The sequence below is a fragment of the Rattus rattus genome, chromosome 2 (genome assembly GCF_011064425.1).
Source record: "Rattus rattus isolate New Zealand chromosome 2, Rrattus_CSIRO_v1, whole genome shotgun sequence".
NCBI classification, from domain to species: Eukaryota; Metazoa; Chordata; class Mammalia; order Rodentia; family Muridae; genus Rattus; species Rattus rattus.
Window position 1 is genome coordinate 111,020,778 of NC_046155.1, and position 13,392 is coordinate 111,034,169.

Consider the following 13,392-nt stretch of genomic DNA (forward strand, 5'->3'; position numbering starts at 1 on the left):
GAATATATACAATGAAAAAGACTTTTAAAGTTAATTTAAAAACAAGAAAAGACGTGTTATCAATGTCATTACCATTAACTGAACTTTGTCCCTACAATGTCAAATATATTTCTTATGATAAAACAAAATGGAAAAGCAGTGATTAAAATTAAGGTAAGTATTTGTTTAGTATTTCCTATGTGCCAGGCATTATTCTGAGGACATTCAGGTTAGTTACTAACTACATTAAGCCACATTAAGCTCACAATGACTGAGCAGGAACTAGCATCATTCCTAATTTTACAGACAGTAACACAGAGGTAAAGGTAAATTCAATTCTAGGCAGCCGGCTCCAGAATCCATATGTGCAAATAACTACCTTGTACTGTCTGTCTCTCAGAAATTGGGTGCTAGGTATAAAATCAATCTGAATTTCAAATTAAAAGGCTCACTGAGCCGTGATCTGAAGCATCAATATGTCAATACAGTTGAATGCTGCAATAAATATTATATGGGGTTACTCCTAATTTTCTAGAAAAAGAATCAATTGTCTTTACCTTGCAATCCACTTTTATCCAAAAAGTTGCTTAAGTTAAACAATGTGTTTCTTGAAGCCAAATACTGAATGAAACGCTGGAAAACAAAAACAACAACAACAAAAAAAAAAAACCAAACAAAAAAAACCAATAAGTTATGGTGCTGCCATCTTACAAACTTAATCTGAAAGTAGGAGGAAAGTAATGGCTAACTTATTTCAGTAAGCATATTGCAATCTCTCATCCTCACTCTCATTACCAAACATAAAACATAATAATTTTTACTAGTAGACATTACAACTTAATGATCAACTACATTACTAAAGTCAAGATAATTAAATGAATTAAGCATTTATCAACTACAATCAATAATTCTGTCTTTACTATAGCATAGTGGGACAGAGATAAGTATAATCAGATCATATTTGCACTTCCAAAGTCATCTATTTATTGTTTCTGTATGGCACACCATGGCACATCCTGGAGGTCAGAGAACAACTTTTAGAAATCGGTTCTATCCTTCTATCACGCAGGTTCTAAAGATCAAACTTAGATCCTCCAGCTTGGCAGCAAGTGGCCTCACCTGATGAACTTACCCTTTTATGTATATTTAGCAGGAGATATCAAAGGAGTTTCAAGAAGAGAAGCAAGTTAAATAATCAGTAATTACACCAGCATACTTGTCAAAGTTTTTCCTGGGCTAGAAAGATGTCTCAGTACGTAAAGGTGCTTAGCCTGCAAGCCTGGTGACTTGAGTTTGACCCCTGAAACCCAACTACACATCCCACACAATAATAAAATTTTTAAAAAAATTACCCTTACCTCATTTCCATACACCATCAAATGATGAGTTGTAATGAGTGATTTGAAGACCACCACCCAACTACTGTTAGTAGTTCTTTCAAACAAACTGTCTGCCAACTGTGGGATATTCACATTCATCTCATTTGTACACTGAATTAAATCTGTAATTTAAAAGAAACATTAATTTATTCTCCGGTTTTCATTTACTGCTAGTGCCAGAAATGCCTAGTAACAGCTATTTTTTAAAAAAAAAAATCTGAGTAGAATAATAGTTTGGACAAATTTTAAAATTCTCCCAGGAGAGCTGGCACGATGGCTCAGCAGGTACTTGTTACCAAGACTGATGACCGAAGATCAATAGCCAGGACTCATAGGGTGTAGGGGACCTACACACACAGACACACAGACACACAGACACACAGACACACCCCTTAAGAAGTAGGCCAGTCACTTGTAGGAGTGTCTGCACTAACAAGAAAGGAGCAGTGACATGTCTGTGACAGGGGAAACTGCTAAAGGTATATTCCAAATATATTTACTTATTTCTTTTCCTCCCTCCTTTCCTCCTCTCCTCCCTCCCTCCCTCCCTCCCTCCCTTTCTTTATTAGGCTGTCCTGGAATTCACTATGTAGACCAGACTGGCCTCCAACTCACAGAAAATTCACCTGCATATGTGCTAAGACTAAGGGATGTGCTACCACCATGCCTGGTCTAAGTTCCAACCTGATTTATTTCAAACTCAAAGGCATTATTAACTATGATCCAATCTAGAGAATAGAGATAAACCCAGACATGACCTCCTTTACTTTTAACATGTATACCAAATATGATGTACAAATGTCAGTTATTACGATTATTACAAAATCAGTAATTTATTCACTTTTTCGGTTTAGTTGAAAATGACTAACTTGGCCTTGATTCCTTACAAGACCTGACAATGTAACTAAGAATAGTCATATACTTGCAATAAACTTTGAAATACTTGCCTTAGTAGATCCAACTGGTAACATTTGCTAAGCAACTGAATTTAGACCCAAGCCAATATTGCTTGAAGAATAAAGCACCAAACAATATAACCAAAAGTCCACAGAACAGCAGAATAACAATTGTAAAAAAACAATAATTTCAACTTGGGTGTTCACAGGCTTCTGAAATTTTAAAGAAGGAATTACTCCAATCTGCCATCTTGGAATCTTCATACCACTGGATGCCTATTGCTTGCTTTATTCCAAATACAATCTAATGAGGGCATAGTTGTTGATTTTTTGTTTAAAAATTGGGTCTCCCTACATGGCCAGGCTGACTCTGAATCATGATCTTCCTATTCTGATTTGATTCTTAGTTTTAAGCAAATAAATTCTTATTCCCTCCTTCCTCCCATTTAGCTTTATATATCCCTAGATTTTTCTTATCCTTCCAGAAGATATCTTGAGAAAATTACCCAAGTTCTGAAGTATAGTGAACCACTGCCTAAAAATGTCATTAATTTTTGTTTTTTTTTTGGTTGGGGGTTATATGTGATTTGTGTACATGTTCATGAAGATTTATGAGCACATATGTACAATGTGCATGCATGTGGGCATATACATGGGCCAAAGATCAATGCCAGGTGTCTCTTATCTATTGTTCTCCATGTTTTTTGAGACACGATCTCTTAACCGAAACTATTTTAACTAGACTGGCTGGCAAACAAGCCCTTGAAATCCTCCTGCCCCTGTATCCCTCCAGGGTTGGGATAAAAAGGTGCTGTCTCCTATGCCCAGTTGTTTACATGAATGCTGGGGATCCAAATCCAGGTCCTTATACTAGTACAGAAACTGCTTTACCAACAGAGCCATTTCCCCAACCTCTTTGGAATCTATTTCCAAAGCTGAACCTGCCATCAAACTGCCAAAAAGGTGCTCCTCCTACTTCTCTCTGCATGTTAGTACAGAAATACATTCTATATATCAGTAACCGAAGCTTTCTCATCATAACTCCTAAATCTCCAAAACACCATGAACTGGGCACTGCAGTACATGCTGTAATCCAAGCAATGGGGCAAGAGAATCGCCACTTGGCACATGATATGGTGAATATAAGCCAGTCAAGGCTACACTGTGAGACTCCTCAGAAAACAAACAAGACTGTCAAGAGTAAGGAACACTGATCAGATTAGTTCCTATTTTTGGTAATAGCTGATTTGGGGTCTCGCTTACCCACGATACCAACTAACTGGAACAGAAGAATGTTCTACAAAGCAACACTATCACTATCTAACCTAAATCATGTCCTTACAGCATGGGACAAGGCACTGCACTTTTGCTTTTTCTTGTATTTTACCCTCCAACAGAACACCTTTCCAATGTTGTGTGGTATAGTTTGCTATTTCGTACCTGAATCTTTTTATTCAAAACATTATTTTTTAAATGAAGATTTCCCTTCTACAAACTAAAGTGCTCTACAAAGTCACTGAAACTGCTACATAATAATTCTATTCTATAGAACTTTCTTCTACACAGAATTGACTTCCAAATCTTTTTGTTCTACTAATCACCTTAAAAGGTGTTCCATTTCTTTATCCATTGGAGATAAATAGCAAAGGTCAGCAAAAAGCCAAAAGCCTAGTTTTTCAGTAAGAATTCATTTCAGTTCAACTACACTATACACATATACACAATGGGTGCACATAAACATTGAGTTACACGGACATGTATACTACATTATACTGAGAACGTATGTGCATATACACTACTTACATTTATACTGTGCTCCCTTATGATCTGCTCTCCCCCTGCACATATTTTAGCCATCCCAATGTCTTTCTCTGCAATGCTTCACAAATGCCATACACTGTTTTACCTCAGATGTTTGGCACCGCTGTTCCTTTTACCTGGATGCTCTTTCTCCTAGATACTTGTTTTCTCACTTTCTTCCTCTAGATCCTTGCTGAAATGTCATACTTATCAGATAAACTTCTGGGAATATCAATTTGTATTCACAAATCCTTAGGGTACTTTTGTAACTATGTCATCATTAGCTACTCCACTGTGCACCTGTTACTACTTAACTCATCTTAATGTCTGTCTCTAAACTTAGTTTTTATGTGGACAGTTGTTTTGTTCTCCATTATTTCCCTAGAGTCCTGAAACAATGCCACTTATACAATGGTCATTAATATTTCTTAAATACATTCACTTTGGCATGTATTTTTTTCACATTCCTTTTTGAAGACACATTAAGCTACTTGGCCTTGGGATTCCCTGACATTCCCATGTACATCAGGCTGGCCTCCAACTTTCTGCCTGTCCCCCAAGTACTGAGAATTACAGGCATATGCTGGGTGCATAGGTACACTTAAAGAAAGCACCCAGCTAGGCACTGTAGTACACGCAGGAGGCTACCACAAGGTCTAGGCTGGCTACAGAGAGAAGTTAAGACCAGTCCAGTCTGAGCTAGTGAGCCTGTACCCCCAAAAATAAAACAGCAAGGAGAGAGAAAGGGAAGACAGGAGGCAGGATAAATCCATCTACCCAAAAGGGTATCTCCTAGCTATACTGAATCAGCATGCTACAACTATTTGCTCATTAGGTGCAATTTTCAAATCTCAAATTAAAGACCCCTTATGATTTCTGGTTAGGTTAGAAACAATCAAATGGAAAGAAGGGTAACACCAGAGGCTGCTAGGTAATATTTCACATACAACAAGAAAAATGAATTAAGAACTCATGTTAGGACTATGTACTATATCAAACCAAATGCCAAACTACAATTATACAAATATTACTAGGGTAAGGAACTGTATGAACTCTGCTGAGTGTATTTCCCCACAATTCCTTAATTCAGCCAGTCACTCTCTCCATGCAGGTAATTTTTACTATGTGTGAAATTTCTACCATAATAGCAACTTAAAATGCTTGCTATGCTGAAAGAAAAATGTTTTTTTTCCCCACATGTAACTAATCAAAAGCAAACTTCTAAACAAAACTTTCATTTACAACAATTTCAATGGCTATTGCTTGTCCCACTCTGAATCCAGGATACAGTGAGTGGCTGTGTATGTGTGTCCCTGGTTGGTGTGGACCTTACTATGTAAATCAGACTGACCTCCAAATCCCAGAGATATACCTTCCTCTGCCTAACCAAGTGCTGAAATTAAAGGCATAAGCCAAACCATGCCCAGCCCAGGATACACTATTTCTTAAAAGCAAAAACTCTATAACAAAATTAACACTCATGTCAAATTTCTTAAAAATTACTTACCTCGAGAATATAAACACTAAAGTCCTTTATCAACATTTTATTAACAATTCCCAAACCCCATACTAAATAATGAGACTTTTTAGAGTTTATTGTCATGAAGAAAATTCACAACAGTGAGCATCACTGTCCTTACAGAAAGTTACTGGAAACCTCAACCCCCAAACAAAATGTTCTTGCTTTTATTATTAATGCATCGTCTCAACAACTAAGTAACTAGAATTAGAATCTGAGAAACCAGATATTAGTTCTATTTATATACATGGCTCTTTCTGAAAGGTAAGGAGGTCACAGGAACTCACTACTATATGACAGATTTGTATCTACAATTAAATTGTTGTAAAGGATAAGGACATTAAAAAACTTATAAAAAGGATGCCCAAGTACTTGAAAAGACAGTGAACCTTAAACTCAGGTGAACCTTAAACTCATAATCCTGTCTCAGCATGCCGAGTACTGGGTTTATATCATCATACGCAGAAGCAACTGCCTAATTTAAAGCAAGTCCTAAATTATAAATACTTAACAGCAAACATAATAAGAAAAATAGGATAAACACAACAATATGTATTCAGAGGAAATTTTTTTAGAATGTACAAAAAAATTTGAACAGTTACCAAGTGGTTTATCTTATAACCAAATTCCTAGTCCAAGACACCAGCCTAAGTAAACCCCTACACCTACACCAACTTCAACCCCCTCAGAAAATTAAGGAAAGACATTTAGTATTCACATATATAGTATGCATGGCAGCTATGTAATGCCAGTCAATCAGTGACATCCAAAACTGAAATGCAAGGGTCTCGAGTTCCCATGTAAAAATAGCCACTCAGTAGACAGTATCAAACAACTTCTGACAAGATTTTCCTAACACATGTAAGCTTCACTAAAAACATATACTTATATAGAATAATCACTAGGCAAATATCTCTTTCAGAAGAGTAGTTTGAAAAACAGCATCTTTGTTACTTTGGGTTTCTATTTGTTTCTAGTAAATCAAGTGGTCAATTAAATAGCATTTCATTTCTCAAGTCCTTGAACCTTTTCACGGATGGGAGTACAAATAAATGGAGCAATGCTTACCATAGTAACTTGTGGATAGGAAAAGAGCTTCTGAGATTCTGGCGTAAATTAGAAGATTTTATCATATAGCAAAAATGTAGTATATATGGTAGCTGCAACTAGATTTAAACCAAAGCAAATTACATACATGCCAAAGGGCATCTACCGTAGTCTTAAGTGTCAAACGTCCTACCTAATAGCACTATTTCTTACTCTCTTTGTAAGGGATCACATAATGCTAAAACATTATGTTTCAAGTTCGGAATTCCATACAAGAACATAATGCTGTATTTTCATCAAACTTCTATTAGAATTCAAATATATGTTTGTCAAAAGTCTGGCATGATGGCACATAGCTATAATTCAACTACTGGAGTAACCAGAACAAGAGGTTTATTACTTGAGGCTAGCCTGAGCTATACAATAAGATCAAGGAGAGCCCCAACTATGTGAGACCCTATCTCAAAAACAAAAACATTGTTTATAGTTATATTTTTATCTTAGAAAAGCAATTTAACAATCTACCAAGCAGACTTTAGGATATTAACAGAGTAATGACTTTTTTAAAACATAGAATATGCAATGCCCAGGACAAGGTAGTGACTGAGCTAACTTGGGATGGAAAAGGAATATCTGAGGTATTAAAAAGACAAAGTAACCAGATGACTCAGGCTAAAAAAAAGAAAAATAACAGGAAGGTAAGGATCCTAATTCACACTATAAGTGGACATGCCTAATAATTCAGAATTAGTTAATTAAAAGGTAATACAGTCTTACAATCAGACACTATTAAAGACATGACAAAATAAAAGCTGACTAGGAAGAAATAATTACCTACTGTTAAGCAAAAGCCACAGAGAAGAAACAGACTCATATGTATACTTAAATTAAGAGTGTATACTTTAGTTGTGCGCTTGCTGACATACACTGTGTTTGCCCAAATACAGAGACACAAAAGAATTGACCTCAAGGCTGATATACAAAAGAGCTATGCCAGTACCTGTGTGATTCTGGGACCATGGCAAGCACTCCTCAGTCACACATACATAGCAATGCTGTACCACTCAGACAAGACTCTTTGAAACTTAAGTCCAATGGGCAAAAGAACAAGCTTGACAGGAAACAGCCTGTGAGTCCAAGGTAGCATTATTATTTCCACTGTTTGAGCTTAAAATGTAGTCCAGTGTGGTGGCGCATGCCTCTAATTCCAGGATGCAGGAGAAGGCAGAGGTAGGTGCATCTGAGGCCAGTCTGGTCTAGAGCAAGTTACAGGACAGTCAGAGCTGCATAATGGCCCAGTGTCAAACAAACAAATTAGAACTCAGTGTCAAACAAACAAATTAACAGCACAGAATCTGAACTATTTAATTACTAGGTCAGTATTTTGAACTTAATTCAGTATTTTGAACTTTCTCAATGGAAGCCCTAAGGAATATCTAAACACCACAGTTAAACTAAGGTAATTCTGTCTTAGAAAGAAAACCCAATCCTACTTATAGGCAGAACACCAGTCTGTTAGCATAAAGTTGGTATGCTATTTCTATCACTGTGTTCTCAAAATGGAACAGGAAAAGAAACATTGAGAGGTAATTCTACAATTGCATAACAAGACATTATACTATCCTGCTAATAAAGTTTCTCAACCCTTTTAACTAATTGTTGTTGCTATATAAAAATAACCCTTTCCCCAAAAAACTTTTAATAGAAAAACTGCTGTGAAATCTCTGCAAATTATTTTAAGCAAAGTTCTTTTTTTTTTAAAGAAAGCATTAACTAGAAAGACCTCCATCAATGCAAGTTTCAGCTTTTAGAATATAATAAAGGCAACTTACACAAAACTGTTTTAGAAAAATAATTTTAAAGGCTGGATACTGGAGCAGTAAATATTTCTGGAACTATACTACACAACCACAAATAATAAAGATCATAGAAACTTTTTTAAGGCAATAAAATTAGTTACCTTGGAGAGATTGAGGCCATACATGAGGACTAAAGAAAAATCTCAATGTTAGAAGAATGAATGGTTTGTGCCCCATGAATTTTCAATTAATTTATTGTATGTGTGTGTGCATGTGCACGCTCATGCATTGATACACTTATTAATAGCAAACAGCTATGTCTACAAAGTGAAGAATATATAATTTCTCTCTAAATGAAGTTTTTAAAAAAATAGTCTTGCACTGTGCTCATACTGGCATCTCTACGTTCGGGGCTCAGACAGAACCCAGGAGCAAGAGATTATGGGGGGGGGGACAGACATGATCCCCCTTCATCACAACTGTAGCAGTTAACAATTTTCATTAAAATTAGTGGATTATGTGTGAGTTTCTCTTCTAAAACTGAACTTACCAGAGCAGCACTGTCTTTCTCATTATGTTACCAACATCAGAGTATGTCCTGAAGAAAAATTAATGTATGTGGGCTGCGGTATAGTGAGAGTGGCTGCTTTTCTCCTATACATGAAGCCCTGGATTCGATCTCCACCAACTCAAATAAATGAAGTACAACACAGAAGACATGTGCAGAAAGTAGCAGTATCTCAGTAGTCTAAGGTCTGCTGCAGTGATCATCTGAAAGGACTGTGTTAACAACCTCACAATCATCTGTCATGTTTTACAGTATTCCGCATTCCTAGAGTCACTGCAGTGACACAGTATCAGACACCTAATTACAAAGCCTGTATCTCAACACTAGGACACAAAAAGTGCTTCCAAAAAGGATGTGTATCTAACTGAGAAAGAATTGATCTCCCTTTCATTTAGCAGAAAAAAACACAACTCAAACAGGAACACTCAAAGATATGTTTATATGGAGAAAGGTACACAAAGCCACCCTGAAATATTAACACACTAAGAGCTGGCCTGTCACAACTGGGCCAAATCTACAGAACTATACATACTTCAGTGTAAAAGTGCAAGATAAATTAAGTTAATGGAAAGCCATTCTGTAATTGCCTTTCCTTTTAAAACTGAAATAAAAAACAATTTCTACAAATCAGCTTAACTTACTGTTCCTTAAAATTATCCATTATTATTTCATTGGTCTTTTCAGCTACTAATCTATCATTTAAAAAAAAATCTTACAACAAAAGCAAAGGTCTGTTATGAAATGCTATATAGAAAAACATAAGCTTTGAAAATAACAAGTATCTAGTAACTATAGACTCAAATCAAAATCCTTATCCTCACATTATCAAATTGCCTCTGATTACTCAATACAGAGCTTCTCCTGTGTTCTGTTGGACTCTGCATTCCTACCACTAGGTGGCAGACACACCAGAGAAACAACAGACACTGGCAAAAAGAAGTCAGGCTCATGGTTAAGTTTCCTTTAACTTTGAGGTTAGGGCTCTATTTTACATGTCCTTTAGAGTAATGATTTCCAAACCTATATACCCCTGACACAAATTACAAATAAGAAATACACAGAAACCTTATTTTAGGCAAGTACTGCCTCAAAAGATTTCTATGCCAGTTTTCAATTTATCAGAAAATGCAAGATCAAAATTTTAATAGAATAAAAACCCATCGCCTAATGTAAGAATTTAAAAATATTTATTTAAATGGAATAGGAAATCAAAATGAAAGCATTAACATAAGATCAGAGGATAATAATAAATCCATGATAAAGCAAAAGGTGTTTTCCTCTCTTCTTTGAAGATTTGAAGATTCAGAATTACAATCTCTCCTATAGGAAAGAAAACATTTTAAGTATCAAGCAGTATAAAATTCAAGGTTTATATGCCAAATTACAAAGTTTATTATATTCTAAAATCTCACCAAATTACTCTACCTGATGATAGAGATACTAATTCTCAGGATTCTCAAAAGCAGTCCCATATAGAAACAAGAATTTACAAAGACCAACTAATTTCCTAGGCAATCTGAAGTCTATTAGCAATATATTATTGGCCCCTGGTATGATGACCAGTCTCCAGGAGATGACCACACCCAGAAATTTATGGGCAGCACATACTGGACTCGTTTGGTTATTTAAGACAAAAAGAGAAGACATGAGGTTGGGGGTAGGTAGAGAGGTAGGGATGAATCTGGGAGGACTTAAAGGGAAAGCTGGGGGAGGGCAATATGACCCAAATACACTGTATAAAATTCTCAAAATACATATAATAAAAATATCCCATTAAAACATACATTATGAGTACTATCCTTATCCCCACTAAAGCTGTAAGTCCAGAGGGTGGAATATAGAAAAAAATAATTTAAAAGAATCCTCCAAATCCCACCAAAAACAATAAAAAGGAAGCTAAGTTTGAGAATCTCTGCAGAGCAGATTACTGTAGAAATTTAAAAAGCACCTGAAGATGTTCGTTGAAATTGGGTTAATTAAGAGAAAACCATGTTCTAAAGTGTGAATAACCAAGTGTCCTGGTTTCAACCTGTCCCCATGCTACCTTCTCGCTTACAAGTGAACCAATTTGGATGAAAATTATGTCACCCTAGTTATCATTTAACCTAGTGAAAGGTCATAAGTAGCTGAAGAGTTGATGCACCACCAACCCACCCTGGGTATCTGCAGCTTTCTGCCTTGGAGTGCTGTAGTGTGGGCTCCCTAGCCTTCCTAAAGCACTTACTTACATGCTGCCTCTCTTCGAGCCACCATGTCCTCTCAGCCCATCCCATTAGCAGATTTAACCTCATGTCTCTCATGCACTCTTGGAAAACCATCGAATCTAGCTTCAACAAAGTCCCAGGCAAATGATACAACATTTCTTCTCAGAAATCAACGTTAGGTCTTTTGGGAGTTGGAAATACTAGAATTTTTTACATTTATGTCCAAAAAATTTTATACCTTAAAAAAAAGAGAGAGACCATAAACCAAAAACATGCTACAAGCTTTAATATATGCACTTGATGGACAGAGGTAGGATTATCGCAGGTTCCAAACCAGCTTGAAATATACAACAAAACCCACATGGAACTATACACAGACTTATTTTATAAGTCAGAGGCATTCTTCTCTATTAAATACATCTCTGGAATCTCCTATCTTACACAATGTGAACAACACTGTATCTGGTAGATGTGCTATGATGATATAAATATATATGGATTCAGAGGTGAAGCCAAAACACATCTCTCCCCTTTTGAGTTCGAAGAAGAGCAGAACCAGTAAAGGTTCTTTCCTGTGCCCGGATCACTGTTATTTTTTAAACCACCAAGCCAAGGTAAGCAAGGATTCACAGGACTTCCCACATCTAATGACTTATTCTGCCTTCAGAAAGAATACTGGATTAGTTCGCTTCTCTGCCTATCTCCCTCACCCAGAAAACACAAACTCTAGTCCATGTCCCCCCCACCCCCACCCAGTTCAACTAGGATAAGGAAATTTTTATGGTCTACCTTCTTGAAGCTTTGCAAACCTCAGAAGAAACAGAAATCCCATTGATTCTACACATATTCACTATATGGAATAACTGACCAAACAATTTCTTAGGACACAGAAGAGTAGACAAACAAAACCTCTGCTTCAGTGGATTGGGGGAGATAATAGGAGTTTATGGACTAGTGGGGAGAAAACAAATACAAGCAGCTGGCAGTATTTGCTAGTTACACAGCACAGGGATGGGGCTGTCTGGAGGAGGTTTCTATTTTCACATGATAGTAATGAAAAGAGTCCTAGATAAAAAGTAGATAAAGCTATCTCAACAAGTACTAGTGGGCCGCGCCTATGAAAATCAACTTCATACAGCAGGAAGTATGGAGGCATCCCATCTTTGCCACTGTGAAATGACCCTGAACTGTATCTTCTCTATGTGATTTTACAAAGCCTCTATATTTTTCAAACTGTAAATACAAACAGTGGAATCTCAAATATTTGCCACACATTTAATGAACCTTAAGTGAGACAAAAATCAACACCACCTACTTACAACATTTCATCAAGTATTACCATACTGTGGCAAACATCACCAAGATCACTGAGTAAAACTACCTTTAAAAGATCTTTCAAGGGTTGGGGATTTAGCTCGTGGGTAGAGCGCTTGCCTAGCAAGCGCAAGGCCCTGGGTTCGGTCCCCAGCTCCGAAGGGAAAAAAAAAAAAGTAATAAAAAAAAAATTAAAAAAAAAAAAAAGGATCTTTCAAGGTGCTAAATAGCAGGTGCAGCTAGAAATCTGAAGCACAAAGTAGTCTATCTACATGGTTTTAAGTTTTGAACCAAGTCCACAAGAAGAAAGCATGAGCAATTTTAACACACTGCTAATGAATCACTGTAAAATAAAGCTTAAGTATTTCTCCTAATGAGTTAAAATTTGAGTCTTTTAATTTCTACAAGAGGATAATAAACATTAGTGTAAAATCCCCATCCTCACACATATTATAACCATATTAATTCTTCTTCTGATTCTAAGACCAATATCCACCTACTCAACATAAAAAAAAAAAACTTTTCCTTTCCTTTCTTTTCTTTTGCAGGTGGGAGTGAGGGTGGGGGTGGGGATGGGGTGTAGGTGGTTGAGACAGAGTTTTTCTGTGAAGCCCTGGCTATCCTGGAACACACTATGTAGGCTAGGCTGGCCTTAACTTTCTAAAAAGGCATAAAAATATCATGTACTTTGTCTTAAAAGCTGCCCAAATTAAGCTGATAAATTTTTTAAACTTAGAAATTCCATTAAAATTATACTCAAGTAACATGAACTAAAGGGAAAAAATGCTTGTTGGACTGAGGATAAGCTCAGTTGAATGCTTTCAAAAGCCCTGGCTTCAAACTCTAGCACCACACAAACTAGACAACGATGAACATCTGTAATCCCA

The 13,392-nt window shown here is 36.4% G+C and overlaps 1 protein-coding gene across 17 annotated transcripts in view; it reads right to left on the reverse strand.

Moving 5' to 3' along the window:
- Picalm (phosphatidylinositol binding clathrin assembly protein) overlaps positions 1–13,392 on the reverse strand; it is an 82,384-nt gene that overhangs the window by 52,450 nt on the left and 16,542 nt on the right. For all 17 annotated transcript variants that reach the window (XM_032893249.1, XM_032893248.1, XM_032893247.1 and 14 more), the window contains exons 2-3: positions 1,338–1,480; positions 537–612 (exon numbers count right to left, since the gene is read on the reverse strand). In XM_032893249.1, the coding sequence (XP_032749140.1) occupies positions 537–612; positions 1,338–1,480 (219 nt within the window). The remainder of the gene's footprint in view (positions 1–536; positions 613–1,337; positions 1,481–13,392) is intronic.